Source organism: Prionailurus viverrinus, chromosome C1, assembly GCF_022837055.1.
Source record: "Prionailurus viverrinus isolate Anna chromosome C1, UM_Priviv_1.0, whole genome shotgun sequence".
In the NCBI taxonomy this organism is placed as follows: domain Eukaryota; kingdom Metazoa; phylum Chordata; class Mammalia; order Carnivora; family Felidae; genus Prionailurus; species Prionailurus viverrinus.
In genome coordinates, this window is record NC_062568.1 from 162,898,125 (window position 1) to 162,914,728 (window position 16,604).

Consider the following 16,604-nt stretch of genomic DNA (forward strand, 5'->3'; position numbering starts at 1 on the left):
AAAAGATACATAAGATATATACAAGTTCTAAATGTGAAACATAAAACTTTTAATACTTTTGGAAGAAATGTAGGAGAATGTGGGGCTCCTGGGTGGCTCAGTTGGTTAAGAGGCCAACTCTTAGTTTTGGCTCAGATCATGATCTCATGGTTTGTGAGTTTGAGCCTCATGTCGGGCTCTGTGCTGACAGCTCAGAGCCTGCTTGGAATTCTCCCTCTCTCTCTGCCCCTTGCCTGCTAGCTCTCTCTCTATCAAGATAAACATTAAAAAAAAGAAGAAGAAATGTAGGAGAATATAAAAAATATGTTTATGACTTTGGTTATTACACATTTCTTTGATAGAAAATTCAAAACCCATAATGAAAGAGATTTACTAATTTGACTAAAATTAAAGATATCATTGACAAGTGAAAACAGTAGCCTAGGAGAATATATCTGTAACACATTGAGCCAACAAGTGATAGTATCCAGAATTATAAATTTGATTTGATTTCCTTCAAATCAAATAGCTTTATAGAGAATTAGAGAAAGGAAATGAGTAAGAAATTCACAAAAGAGGAACCAATGGACCAATAAACTTTGATAAGACATTCAGTTTGACTATTAATCAGAGAAATACAAATTAAAGCTACAAAGAGATACTATGTATATACATGAGATTGGTTAAAAATGTAAAAGTTGTACAATATCAAGTGGTAATATGGAGCATTGGAAATTTTCATATACTGTTGGTATGATAACTTTGGAGAGCATTTGACAATATCTAACAAATCTAAAAATATGCATACCCTGTGACGCAGCAATTCCACTCCAGCATATCTAGAGTATCTTAACATAATTCCAGTTAAAGTAGTACACATACATGAAGAGATATGGACAAGAATATTCTTATAAACATTATTTGTAATTAAAAATTGAAACAAGCTAGATGACCATCAACAAAAGACAGTTTGAATAAAACTACTACTCAGCAATTAGGAATAAGCAACACCAAGACATATAGATATAATCTCTAAGTCACTATTAAATGAAAAAGCAAGTTGCAGGATCTATACATTTTTATATAAACATACCATTAACGATAAGTTTAATAACATACAAAGCAAAATATATTGTTTATGGATATATAAAGTATGAGTATTATATATTAATTTAGGATAGTAATTACCACTGGGAAGGAAGGAAGGGAATAAGATTGTGGAAAGTTAATACAATTCAACTATATATGGGTTTTTTCCCCTTAAGCTCAATGGTAGCACATGGGTATTTATTAAGTTATTCTCTGTATTTCTGTATGCTTGAAATTTAAAAAACCAATAAAATCAACATACTGCTGAAGTACAAACCTCAGCCTGGCATTCAGGACTCTCCATGGTATTATTCCAACCTCTTTTTCTAGCCTCATCCTTTGCTATTTCCTGTAGCAGTGTTTCTCAAGCCTTGAACATATATATGCCTCCTTCATTATTTTTGTTATGTATGCCATCTCTGTTATAATTAGTGATTATTTTTCTTTTCATAGTTTTTAACTTAAGTAGCCTTTTACAAATCACTAATTAATAGGAAACCATGTTTAAAATGCCAGTTATATTTTTCTAATATGATTATAAATAAACATATAAATATTAAGATAATTTACCCTGGTGCTACCTAAAAACATCACGTATACACTTTGGGTTGTACTGTCTTAACACCAGTGGTTCTCAAATTTGGTGTACAAGACTACTTGGAAGGCTTGCTAGAACTGGAGACTCCCAAGCCATATAGGATCCTAATTTAGGCAGTCAGAAGACAGAAATCCTACCCTACGTGTACCCTTGGCACCTAACAAATTGGACTATTTGCCATTCTCTAGAAGAGCTCTACATTTTCCTTTTCCAATACCTTTCCTCCTGTTATTTCCTCTTCTTGAAGCACCCTTCCTTCTACTTAATAAGCCATTAGAAATTAAGCCTACACTTTAAGGCCCAAATTAAATATCACCATCACAGTAAAGAACTGTGACTGGGATGTGACATTGCTCTCATTTCAACATCCTTCCTTCTGCTATCAATTTATTTCTAGTTCTGTATGTGTGCTTATCATATTCAATGTAATGTATGTCTACCTGTCTTATTCTCTCTCTCCTGGCCTATAAATGCTATTTGAGGGCAGAAGCCTTAGACCTGTTCAAAAGCAGGGATTATGGCTTGGTCATATTATCCTTTCAACATGGTAGTTACAGATACTTGCTGGGCTGAGCCCTGCTAAACAGTGAATTAATTTCACAATTTTTATTAACATTTTAAAAATCATGTAGTATAAGGCATTAGAATATTCATACCGCATTACAAATTAAACATGAGAATCTAGGCTACCTAGCTTCATTTTCAAAATGAGACAACTGACATTATATCCTGTATTGAATCAAATAATTTAAATTGTTTTAATTTTTAAAGAGAAAAAAATAACAGTGTAACAAAAAAAAACACCAAGTTCAGTTTTTAAGAAGAGAAGGAAAACTACTTAACTTGCAACCTTCCAAGCAAAAGTAAATGATCAGGTTATTAATCGACCAAGAGTTTTTGACACTACTACAAAAAACTATTAACTTAAGAAACAACCTTGTTATTAAAAGAAAGTTAGTGGACTCTACCAAAATTCTCAGTACTTCCACATGATATTTCAATATTGCTTCCCTTTGCTTTAATATTGCATAATTACTCTGATGCATCATGAGCAATAATTTCTAAGTATTTTCCCATGTAAAAACCATAATATAGATATGAATAGGTATGTATGTGTATATAAACCACAAAAAGTATCAGTTTTAATCAGAGAATATCAACATGTAACTCATTTGTGAATCTTGTTTTTTCACTTTGGTAATAATAATTCGGTTTGTTTCTAGTCCAGGAGTAGACTTTTACTGTTCTAAACGTACTTAATTTCACCTGGATAGAAAACAAACTAGTGGAAACAAAAACACAACTTTCTAATGGGAAATGATGGTCAACCTCAATCTCTATTACAATATCACCTGGATTGGTGTATTTTAGCACATATTTTACATGGTACTTTATAAAGACAGAACTGTCAAACAAAAATATACAAGTGTATATACTAACTTCAAGTAATGAAAGAGGGGGAAAATGGAGAAACATTTTGTTACATTCACTTGGCCTTCTGGGTTAAAAAAGGAGAATGAAAAGACAACAGTTCTGAGAAATGAGAAGTAAAGTTCCCCTGTGTCTCATTTTCTGTTCTCATTCACTTTTCTGTCATGTACCTGTTAATTTTCCTCTTTTACATGGCAAGTCAAGTAAACTACTCTTCGCTTATATGAATCTTCTTATTTAACTTTTTCATTATGTTTTTACATTGTAAAGATCACATTTCAGCCCACTGTGTCCATTTTCCAGAATAAAACTAACTGGAAGTTAAAGCAATAATGAGGTATTACTATACCTGAGCTCAAGTTAAAAATTTCCAAAAATGATTCTAATATTGGTTTTGTTTACCATAAAATTATAGCCTATAACTACTGATACTAATAAAGACAGCCATCCAGTTATGCTTGCTTCCTAAGTAAGTAAGTAATCTTTTTTATTTTCTAAAGTACTAAATATAGACAGACCTTAAGGTTCTATGTTTTAGCAGTACTCAAGGACCAAAAGAAAAAAAAAAAAAAAGCTAAAGTTTAAAGGTAATGAGAAGGAGTTAAATAAACCTATTTCAAAGACCCTATAAGTAGAATAGATCAGATTAGACAAGCTTATTGGAAGGTAACAACACAGCTCATTTAATAAAGCAGTTCTGAGAAATCCAAAAATACCATTTCTCTTTAAAAAAAATCAAAGAAGCACTTGGACTAACAAGAAATAATGCACAATTTGGCTTGATCAAATACTTCATTAATTTTTTTCTACCCCCTAAGGTATTGCCCTTTTAAAATCCTCTTCAAATAAAATATAACCTAATTGCTTGCACATGGCTACAGTTTGGGATGGGATTTTTATTTCAACAGTGCCACCTAGTGGGGCAATTGATACTTTCAGCCAATTGGTTTTATTAGTCTCAAAGGCTAGGAGTCCCCAAGTAGTTTTACTTTCTGGTTCACAATATTCCTGATAATATTAACATTCAAGGGGAAATTTTACAAAAGAATAATTTACAGATTTCTGTCCTCTGATAGGCTATCTCTAATAAAAATTAGGTCATTTACAAATATAATATTTTAAATAAAAGTACCTTAGTGATTTCTTCAGAAGCTCGTTTGAAGTCCTGAACATTTCGACAGTAAAATCCTATTGTACAGCTAGGATCCATTTTTCGAAATGACATCTTTTTGGGAGAAGGGCAGTGGAATGTCTGTAATTTTAAAAGTTCTTTAGGATTAATTTAGTTTTATTTGATGGACTTCAGTATATACAAGATATTACTTAAATTAAAATTTGCCATTTAACTTTTCTCAAAATTATAAATATGCTTTGGAACAGTGCTTTAGTCTATCTTATGAAAATGGTCCTTTCCACCCCCCAAAGCTTTATTTACAGTTTACCAAATCTCCACCGTATATGATATTAGTGCCATTCCACAGAAGAAAAGAAGTGTGTCAAAAATGGCATGCATTTCGAACACTTGCAGAAGGGAAGAAAAATGTGCCACTGAAAAAGACATACATAAGCTAGCACAAGGTTTAGAATTCAGTTAGTTATTTCTATGAAAGTTCAATTAAGCCTGTTTTTTGAGATTTTTTAATGTTAGAATACCTTTTAATAGGGATATCAAGACATTGTAAACAAATACACAGATTCATGTAAATGTTCCATAATGATATGAAAATAGGTCAACTTGAGAATTTTAGCATCTGACACAATTCATACACACTTACATATTCTTCCAACTCACTCTTCTACTTGTTTAAGTTCTTATTTATTCCTGTACGGGACACAGTTGTAAACTGTTCTATAATGGCCCTTGCTATCCTCCTTACCAGTCTTCCTGTCACTTCACTTTTTCTCATGTAGTCACAGTGCCACAGATATAAATTGGCTAGGGAGGCTGCTCTAGCCTCTCTACTCTTGCTAGTGAGATATGGCTAACTAGTAGAGTCTGGGATCTTCAGAAAATACAAAAGAAAAGGGTAGAATATAAAGCTAATAATTCCAGGGGCACCTGGGTGGCTCAGTTGGTAAAGCATTCAACTCTTGATTTCAGCTCAGATCATGATCATAGCGTCATGGGATTTGAGCCGTATCAGGCTCTGTGCTGGGCATGGAGCCTGCTTAAGACTCTCTCTCTCTCTCTCTCTCTCTCTCTCTCTCTCTCTCGCTCTCTCTCTCTCTCTCTCTCTCCCTCTCCCTCTCTCCCTCTCCCTCTGCCCCACTTGCATGCACTCTCTAAAAAAAAAAAAAAAAAAAAAAAAGCTAATCATTCCAATCTTTTTTTTTTTTTCATTACCACATTCTGGTGCTTTGCTTAAAAGATTTTTTTTTAAACTGCTTGAATGCTCAGAGGTCTTGTCCTTAAAAATCATTGATGCTACCACCAAAGTCTGTTTTTGTATGTATAAAAAAAGGTTATATGTAAAAAAAGGAGGACCATAAGTAAATATATATATATATATATATATATATATATATATATAGTCACATTTGTTTACATTTGTATAAATAAACTCTGCAAGGGTAACCAAAATTGGGGTGCCTGGGTGGTTCAGTCGGTTAAGCATCCAGCTCTTGGTTTCAGTTCAGGTTTGTGGTACTGATGAGATCATCAGGCCATGATCTCACAGTTCATGAGTTCAAGCCCTGTGTCAGGCTCTGCTCTGCCAGCATAGAGCCTGCTTGGGATTCTCTCTCTCCCTGTCTCTCTACCCCTCCCCTGCTCATATTGTCTCTGTCTCTCTCAAAATAAATAAATAAACTTAAAAAAAAAAAAAAGGATATACCAAGTTTAGAGGAGAGAGAAAAACTGGGCAGATGGGAGATGGGTGTGAGAAATTCTTTGTTATGTATTTTATATTTTTTGATTAAAGAACCAGCTCAATTAAGAAATGATCAAGGCTGAATCTGAACTCATAAACTGAAAATGTCCCTACATTTAATGCCTAAAACTATGGGATTTTAACTTAAACTGTTTATTAAAATACAGAAAAACATAGGCTTCCAAATTTGTTTATGGTGAATCAGTCAAAATCACTCTTTCCTCTCCCCATATATTCTAGTGATCCAATTAGAGTCCCATATTATCACTAGAGGATATGCAAATATCCTCTATGCTGTCCAAAATGCTGTCAGCTCTGAGCTGACAGCAGTGAGCCTGATGCAGGGCCTGAACTCATGAACCATGAGATTGTGACCTGAGCTGGAGTCAGACTTTCAACCTACTGAGCCACCCAGGCGCCCCTAATACTTACTTTATATAGTGAGATCCAACCTTTGGAACCTCCAGAGTACCAGTCAAAACAAGTATTGTCTTAGTTGGACATTTTCCAAAACTGTTTCACCTGCTTAATTATCTGTTTTATTGAAAACAGATCTAGGGAGGCACAGAAGAGCTACATAAATGTGTTAGTTAACAATAAGTTAACTACAGGAGTATAAGGAGTCTGTGTGTAAGGCACAGATAGCTCTATGTCATATTCACAAAAAGATACTCTACCTACAAGGTATCTAAAAATAGTCACTTACCCAACTCCTTACAAAGCCAATAATAAAGAATGTGTATTTAGTTTTTACTACTTGAGGATAATTAAGAAGGGCCAAAAGTTTGTATACGGTCCAACAAAGGATTTTTAAACTCAACTACAAGGATGTCCTACATTACATACACTATGTTACTATTTTCATGTAAGAACCAATAACACTAAACCTAATAGGCTTAGTGCAATTTCACTGTATTGCCTCAGTCATCATAGACAGTAAAGACAAACACTATATTGTTATTCATGGTTGTTTTGATATCTACAAAGAACTTTTTAAATTATTCACAAAAACACAGATATAAGTCTCTGATCACTGAAAAATGAAATTGCTATTGGGTGTCACTATATGAGTACTAGGACTCGTATCACAAAGAGGCATTTTATACCATTAAAACTTAAAATTATGTTTTTTGGTTCACCTTAGAAGGTTCTGAAGTCAAACTAACATTAACTTATAATTCAGAATTATTTGTCACAGAACAAGTTAGACTTTAAAATATTTTCCCAAGGGGCATTCATTACACAGCTGTATTCACTTTGTGATAATTCTTTCAGCTCTGTACTTACGATTTCTTTTTTAATTTTTAAAATTCTGATGATTGGTAAGAGTAGCACCTTTTACTTCACAAACACATTTTAGGGAGTATTTGCTATACATACTTCTGTGACAATGAAATTGTTTCTGAAAAAACTAGTCATGGTGAGTCAATTCCTATTTATTTCATTTTTTAATACATTATTTATTCACTGCCTCAACAAATAGTTATTAGGTATCTACTAAATGCCAGGCACTGTTCTAAGCTTAGTTTTTGGAATAGTGGACTCTCTTACCTAAACATACAAACAATACTGAAACAAATACTTTTAGGTGTAGCTACGCTATTCTGGTGATTTAGATGGAGCTTCCTGAGTTAGAGAATACCCTTACTACAAAGCACCTCCTACTATATGCAGTTCACATGTGTAATTCATAAAGGGTACATCTTTCACTGATGAATTCACTCATCCATCTGTCTAATCACATCACATCATTCTCATAGCTTTAATGCCACTATTCTCTGAATTTACTAGGATAGATTAAAATAACCACTACTGCATGGAACTCCTAAAATCTGAAACTTGAAACTGGGGGCCCAGGAATCACAATAGACTAATACATCTATTTATAAGGCCTTATTAACAGAATATTAATATTTAGTAACCAAATATTGCCTTAATAATAGAATAGAATTTGTTATTTGTAAGAGTTAGCACCAGTCATTCTGAAAGTGTATCATAAATAACATGACACAACAGTCTCTGGTTTAAGAAATCTTATTAAATACATACACACATAAATATATATATATATTTATATGTATATATTTATATTTATATATATAATAATGAAAATATGTATCTTCTAGTCCTCTCATCCCAACAATTGATACTCTGCCTGAACCACTGGGAACCCACAATTCAACATACCCTAACTGCAAAAGCCCATTTGAGTTCTTCTCATTCCCTTCTAATTTCAACTTGTTTTTACACAACTTTTTTCCTTAAGGTAATTCATGCTGCTCCTTTAAACCCCATTCTCTAAATGAAAATTATAGATGTATATACATACATGACTACTTCACATTCACTTCACAATGTCAAAAACTCAGTGAAGATAAAGATGAGGGGAATTCTCTTTTTCAAAGTTAATATAAAAATTAAATAATACATAAGAATATATTTTATAAGAGGGTGTCACAAGAATGGAAAATTAGGGGCTCCTGCCTGGCTCAGTCATTAAAGTGTCTGACTCTTGATTTTAGCTCAGGTCATGATCTCACAGTTCGTGAGATCAAGCCCTGTATCACTCTGCGCTGACAGCATGGAGCCTACTTGGGATTCTCTCTCTCTCTCTCTCTCTCTCTCTCTCTCTCTCTCTGCATGAGCATGCTTATGCACACTTTCTGTCTCTTTGTCTCTGTCTCTCTCTCAAAATAAATAAGTAAACTTAAAAAAAAGAATAGAAAATTCATACAAATATATACATAAGCAAAGCATCTGGAACCACAGGAAAGAAAAAAATTCAACAGAAGACTATAGTACTTAGGACAGTGCCTTGCACATATAAAGAACTCAGTAAGTAGTAGTTTAAAAAAGAAAAATACTTGGTCTGATTTGGCTTCAAAATTTTTAAAGTTCAACTCTACATATATAGGAATTCAATACCATAAGAACAACAAAAGATATGGTCTAAATCTCTTCTTCAATGTCAAATACTCAGATATACTATTTTCTTAAATTTTCATAATCCTATTGGATTCAAGGCATTCACACAAAATATCAAGACTACCAGTGATTCTTTACATGGTGTTGGATAAAAGAGCTAAGATTTTAATTTCTCCGTCTACAAAATCAAGTACTGATCAAATAAACATGCTTTTAAAAATAATTTTTTTGGGGGCGCCTGGGTGGCGCAGTCAGTTAAGCGTCTGACTTCAGCCAGGTCACGATCTCGTGGTCCGTGAGTTCGAGCCCCGCGTCCGGCTCTGGGCTGATGGCTCAGAGCCTGGAGCCTGTTTCCGATTGTGTGTCTCCCTCTCTCTCTGCCCTTCCCCCGTTCATGCTCTGTCTCTTTCTGTCCCAAAAATAAATAAACGTTGAAAAAAATAATAATAATAATTTTAATAGGGGCGCTTGTGTGGCTCAGTCGGTTAAGCGTCCAACTTCGGCTCATGTCATGATCTCACAATTCATGGGTTCAAGCCCCACATCAGGCTCTGTGCTGACAGCTCAGAGCCCAGAGATGGCTTCTGATTCTGTGTCTCCCTCTTTCTCGGCCCCTCCCCTGCTTGTGCTCTGTCTTTCTCTCTCTCTCAAAAATAAATAAACATTAAAAAAATTTTTAATAATAAAAAATAATAATTTTAATAATTGAGGTATAAGGGTGGTGGTTTTAGAATGCTCGTATAATTACATCAATCAACTGCAAAATGTCAATAGCATAAATACATACAACAACCTACATACCAAGGCAAGGATGATTAATAATATCTCCACTTGGAGCATTTTAAGCTTAAATATGATAAAAAGCAAAAAGTGAAATTTTATTTCTGTACAAAGATAGACAACTTGCTGTAGTTTTTATATTATACTCTCATAGAAAAATAAATGATACTATTCAATAAATAGCCTAAGACAAATGCCTGAACTGAGAAAAATGAAAAACTGTCCAGAGGAATTATCCAGACAGGTTGAGATACTCTTCTAGCATCTCAAAAATATAAATCTAAACCCACTTTCTCAGTGTCCCAATGTATAAGAAATAAATGCTTCTGTGCATTTCAGAAGTTACTTGATTTCACCAAATTTTACTTTGCAAAGTCTCTCAAAATCATTTCCTCTCTTCCATTCCCACTACTAACACCCCACTTCAAGCTTTATTGACTTACTCATGAAGTGTGTTGCACCTGTCTCCCAAAGTGAGCTGCAGCCTTTCTAATCTTGCTGGTGTAGACATAACCAGGATAGTCATTCACCTGGCTTCTTTGTGGAATCTCTCAAAATATCAGAAGAATAGTCTCTACTGGTCAAGATAGTCAATACTAATAAGCTTTTAATTTGCCTATTTTAGATAATACTAGAAAACTATGAATAATTTTCCATCTGAATTTCAAATGTCTACTTTTTTAAGTAGTTAATATGGTACAGATACACAGATAGTCACAAGTCACAGATACACTGTGTAACTTAGACATAGGAATCAGTGCTACAAGACCTCAATGCAGCTGAAAGAGAATTACAACATGGTTCACATAGCACAATTCTATTGTGTTGCCCACAGTATCAATAGGTCATCTATAAATATTTATTAAGGTTTACATGCAAGACACTATGAAGGAAGAAAACAGAAAGCAAATCTTATCTCTGGCCTCAAGTTGCTTGTACTTTAGTTCAAGTAATAGTTTACAAAAGATACTAGCATGTTTTATAATGTATCTTTCAGAACCAGATTCTAATCTTACAGTTTATTTTTATAATCTATCCCTTAAATATTATTAGATATTATTAGCTAACAAGCTCTTACTAAAACAAAATATTAAACCACATTTCTAACTTGCCAAGCCTTTGAGAATTAGTGATCCATGCCACTTAAGTGATTAAAATTATTTGAAAAGTCTATAAAAGCATCAACTGGGAAAACAAGAACCAAAACCATGAAATAATTACATGTCTCACCTATGCACTCTCAAAATTTTCTAAATTGAAATACTAGATAATAGGGGCACCTGGATGGTTCAGTCAGTAGAGCATGCAACTCTTGATCTCAGGGTTGTGATTTTGAACCCCACATTCCGCATAGAGATTACTAAATAAATAAATATTTTTTAAAATAATAATTTTAGCAGTGCCTGGGTGGCTCAGTCAGTTAAGCATGCAACTCTTGATTTTGGATCAGGTCATGATCTCACAGTTTTGTGAGTTCCTGCCCCACGTTGGGCTCTGTGCTGTTAGCACAGAGCCTGCTTGGGATTCTCTCTCTCTCTCTCTCTCTCTCTCTCTCTCTCTCTCTGCCCCTCCCTCACTCACACTCTCTCTGCTCTCTCAAAGTAAATAAATAAAGAAATTTTTTAATAAAATAAAATAATAAAATTAAAAATAAAATTAAAAAATAAAACACTGGATCACAAATGACCAACATAAAGGAAAAGAATATGTTAAGAAATGAGAGCTGAAACAATTAGTAGAAACCCAACTAAGCTCTGGAGAAACTTAACTAGGGACTAAGACTTAACAATTATACATAAAATAAGTTAGCAGATAGTCACAAGTCACTTTGTTATTCTAAACCAACTCCATCATATTTTTCTCCCCCCGCTTTGTCTTTTTTTAAAACATGCCTAACATTTTAAATTCTTGAGTAATATTCAGCTGTTTATCTACAAAATTACTTGGAGGCTTGATCATTTATTTTGGTAGGACTAAGGTACCTAACAAGTCAGAGACAAAGATAAATGAAGAAGAAAGTATGTCATAAATTAAAATTCAGCAACAAATTATTTAACCTTTGACCAGTGTATGGATTATGGTTTTATAAATCAGTAAAATATTACTAACTTGGAATTGTAATACCAGAAAAGCATAGCTGTCTAACACATCTCTAAATAATTTGAGTTTGCTTCATATGGTAAGAAAATAGTACCAGCTCTTTATCCATAGTACCTCAAGAGGGAAATCCTTTATGCTGACATCTACAAAAGATTGGCAGTAATGAGGATCCATGTAAATCAAACTGTCATCTACAAGGACAAAACAGAAGACAAGTAATTCAAAAAACACCTTATTATTACACTGCTTACAATCCAATTTCTATGTAGAATAGCTGAAAAAAACCTGGGAGTAACAGCTTGCCAGACTGATATTCATTGACTGAAACATAGGTTTGCACAGGACAGATTAACTTTTGCATAATCAAATATGCTTGTGTAAGCAGAATTTTTATAAAGTGATGAGACTGTCATTTAATTTTTGGTGATAAAATTACTTTCACAAACACACAATTATAGTCTACAGTTTGCATATGAAAAATATATTGCACTACTTTATCCTGACAGGAAGAACATATTGCTTGTCATTTTATCATCAAGTAGCACCACTAAAACTGGTAAAAAGTAAATATGTAAATAGCAACTGTCAGAATGTAGCAGCAATGTCTTTTCAAGTTTAGTGAAACCAATAAATTATGCCTGTTTATGCAATAACAGAAATTAAACATACATTTTACAGAATCCAATTATGTTGTGGACCAAATGACAAATGAGTGGCTATGGTAGGACTGATGAATTTATAAGGTACTCATTTTGGTCTGTTAATCATCCTGTTTCCAATGATCCTAAATTAACTTCTGATTTTTAAAAGAAAACAATAATAAAAATGTTTTATTAAACCACTAACCTTGAAATCCAGCAAAGTAGTATGACTGTTTAGGTTTGCCACCAATAATACCCACACAATATTCAAGGCTTAAAATACCCTGTCAAAAGAAATTAATACAGATTTAGAGTCATGAGGCAAATGATAATTATTCAAAACAATCAAATTTGTATTAGCAGTATTAGTACGTATCATAGTTCCCAAATTTTTCACCACCAGTTTTATTTTTATTACATATGCCCCATATTCTAAAATCCTTTTATCTACAAACACTATTTTCCATTTTCTTTAAATCACTCAACAGTAAATCAAGTGTTCTGATCAGTGTGTCACTCAACAACATTAACAACTACTGTGTACCAGATACAGAAAGAAATAAGGTCACCATATAAAGGCAATACAGTTCCTACCAAAACCAAAACACTTGCCCTTTTGGTTGCAAAACCAAAACACTTGCAACAGTTAGCTGTTGCAGCCTTATCATGATCAATATAGTATTTTCATCAAGTTTTTAAAATACTAGAAATACTCCTTAGACCTTATTACTATTTTCACTGAACTTCAAGTCTTAGAATCCCAAACTAAAAACCATTTTCTAATCAACAGCATTCATTTGACCCATTTTAATGCTATTTCATAAATTTATTAGAATAAGATAAAATGAAAACAATATAATCTAAGGCAAAATATAATTGTTATTAAGCCAATTTTATTTACCAATCATAAAATATCAGGGATACTGCAATCAATTATTTAGTATGCCCCTCAGCATCTATTCTAAGTATAAAACTCTATTTAAGCTGGGCAAAATAATCCTTTTTTTTTTTTTTTTTTTTTTTTTTTTTTTAGAGAGAGAAAGCAGAGGAAAGGAGGAGAGAGAGAGAAGGAGAATCTCAAGCAGACTCCACACTTAACATGGAGCCCAATGCAGGGCTCAGCCCCACAACACTGAGATCATGACCTGAGCTAAAATCGAGTCAGATGCTCAACCAACTGAGCCACCTGAGGTGCCCCTGGGCCAAATAATTCTATACCTTTTAAAAAAACATGGCCAGTGGAATCAGTTAATAAGGTCTTGTCAATATTTTAGCCTATTTTATGTGTGTATGTGTGTATATCTATATCTATATCTATATCTATATCTATATCATGTATTCTAAACTTATAAAGACTAATAATGATAAGATGCATATTATAAAACCCCAAAGTATTAAATAATATTTATGCTTTCCTTCTCTTAAATGACAGGATGTTTTTATATCTAGAAGATATAAAAATAAAAAGTATATGAACTGGGGTATCTGGGTAGCTCAGTTAGTTGAATGTCTGGCTTCCACTTGGGTCATGATCTCACCACTCGTGGGTTCGAGCCCTGCGTTAGGACTGACAGCTTGGAGTCTGGAGCCTGCTTCGGATTCTGTGTCTCCCTCTCTCTCTGCCCCTCTCCTGCTCACTCTCTGTCTCTCTCTCAAAAATAAATAAACATTAAAAAAATTTTTTAATAAAAAAAATATATATAAACCAATGGTTTTTTCCCTTTAACAAGTAATCAAACCATAAAGTATTTTTAACTTAATTATTTTCTTAAAAATATGTGATTGTTGTGGAACACCTGGGTGGCTTAGTCGGTTAAGCATCCGACTTTGGCTCAGGTCATGATCTTATGGCTGGTGAGTTTGAGCCTGGTGTCGGGCTCTGTGCTGACAGCTCAGAGCCTGGAGCCTGCTTCAGATTCTGTGTCTCTCTGTCTCTCTCCGCCCCTCTCCCAATTGTGTTCTGTGTCAAAATAAATAAACATTAAAAAAATGTGGCTGTTGTAAAAAAATAAAAACACACAGAATATATATTAAAAGGTAAAAATTTCCCCAAACCCTGACACTCAGAGCTTATCATTATTAATATTTGGGGAACACCTTCTTGAACTCAATCTGTGTATATTCACATAGAGATTTATGAATACAGTTCTATGTATGTGGCATCACACTACACATGCTGTTATAAGTTTGGTCAGTCATTACGTCATAAACCTCTTTTCCTATCAATAAATATAGATCTCAGTATAATATTTAATAGTTGTAAAATACTCTATTTTATGAAGATAGCCAAATGTGCCTTAAAATCTCCATTCTGAACATTCAAGTTGTTCCTAGGTCCTCACTGTTATAAATAACCCTCTTAGAGAAAACAACTTTGTATATTTTCAGTCATGTGAAAATTGGAAAAGAGAACTGCAACTAAGAAAGTTAAATGAAACAGAGAAGGCATATTATAGGTTAAAATTAATTTAGAGTTAACAAATATGTAAGATGAAATTATAAAGAAAATAATAAAGTGTTATTCTGTTTTTATTATTATTCCATGAATAGTCTATTATTCTATTGCTTTCCCCTCAAATAAAAATCCTTAGAGAGTGCCTTACTTCAACTTGAGGCAATCTGATCAGCTGACACACAATGTTTCTGACATAGAGAGCCATGAGGAAGTGAAAGTTCTAAGTCCCTCATAGCCGAGAAAAGAAAGAAAAAAGTATATAGCAAGAATCATCCATAACTCTCCTCAGCAATGATCCTAAGTAATGGAATAAAGACTCTGGTTCCTGACATCTATATTTCCTTTTCAACAGACTAGAGCAGATTTAGCAATAAACACTTAGAGGCAGATTAGGAACTAAAATGCCATTACATAGAAGAGACTGTATCTTTGGAAACCTGCAACACTTTTCAGTCCCTAAAAAAGCTTCTTCACAGCTATCTGGTGGTGAGAATTTATTGAGCTGTACCCATGAAGCAATAAATAAGACTGAAGTAATCAGTCAAAAAGAAAAGTCCTAATTTGTCTTGCTGGAGAAGGAGAACATATTAGATTTTCCCATTCCAGGTCCTTTAAAAATATATATAAATAAATAAATAAACTTCCCGAGCTAAGAGCTGGTGAAGCACCACACCAAATTTCTTTCTCCTCACAGAATGTAGCAGAGGATGGTACCATCTCTGAAAGATTGGAATTACCTGATTAATAAATTTGGAAAATAGAACTGAGGGGTGAATTTTAGATAGTATCATGTACAATGGTTCGGCAGGAAAAAAAAATACAACTGCTGACAAAAGAGGAGGCAGTGGAGGAAGAGGGGGAGATGGAGTGGGAGGCGTGGAATGGGGGTGGAGGAGGTAGAGAAAGAGAAAAAAGAGTAGAAGAGGAAGATTCTTCTTCTTTTAGGACTGTCAGACACTGTATTTTTTCACTTCCAAGTGAATGCCTCTTGACAAGTTGTCATGTTGGCTTTTGACCCAACCAACCCTTAAGCAAACATAACACCTAACATCCAGCCTACTTCACTCAGCCATCTCAGCCACTTTTTGCTGATAATTGAAAAATTAAAATGTCTCAATAGTCAGTGCTCTCTTATTTTAGTGGACTATGTATAAATTCAATTGGTAGAAGCTCAAAGAAATATTACATTTTTAAAAATCCGTATTTTAGGGAAAATATAAAAATAACAAAAGTTCTGGTCTGTTACCAGTTTACTGTCTGAACTTAAACTTAGCATTTAACTTCAGTCTTCTCGGTTTTAAAAAGACAAATAGTTCCTAGCTGTTTTGAAAGCAAAATGAGATGTATCTGTATTGAAAGTGTTATAGAAATATGAGAGTTAACCAGTTAGTTGTTGAGCAACTCTTATATGCTGGGTTCTGAGGATCACTTTAACAGTTAACCATGGTTTTTTTCACTACAAACTCCATTGAGTCATTCAACATGATTGAATGATAAAAAATATTAATAGCACCAAGTAGCAAAGCTCGCAGCCAGATGAAATATGCCTTGAAGCCATCTGCAGCCCATTCCAACAGAAATAGGGGTTTGACCAAAGGAGTCAGTTCCAAGATTGCCTCAGTTTCTAATCTTTTCATGGCAGTGGAAAAGGCAGAGGGAATCCATCCAGTTCAGACTTGGTTACAACCTACTGAGACATGGCAACATGCCAAAAGTCCCAAAACCCTTAATAGATT

General features: G+C 33.8%; 1 protein-coding gene across 6 annotated transcripts in view; it reads right to left on the reverse strand.

The window, feature by feature from the left end:
* The window catches only part of ATG4C (autophagy related 4C cysteine peptidase), a 153,431-nt gene that overhangs the window by 77,960 nt on the left and 58,867 nt on the right, over nt 1–16,604 (reverse strand). For 4 of the 6 annotated variants that reach the window (XM_047872259.1, XM_047872256.1, XM_047872257.1 and 1 more), the window contains 3 exons: nt 12,619–12,697; nt 11,887–11,963; nt 4,230–4,349 (listed from right to left, as the gene is read on the reverse strand). In XM_047872259.1, the coding sequence (XP_047728215.1) occupies nt 4,230–4,349; nt 11,887–11,963; nt 12,619–12,697 (276 nt within the window). The remainder of the gene's footprint in view (nt 1–4,229; nt 4,350–11,886; nt 11,964–12,618; nt 12,698–16,604) is intronic. The other 2 variants (XM_047872261.1, XM_047872260.1) reach the window with 1 other exon arrangement.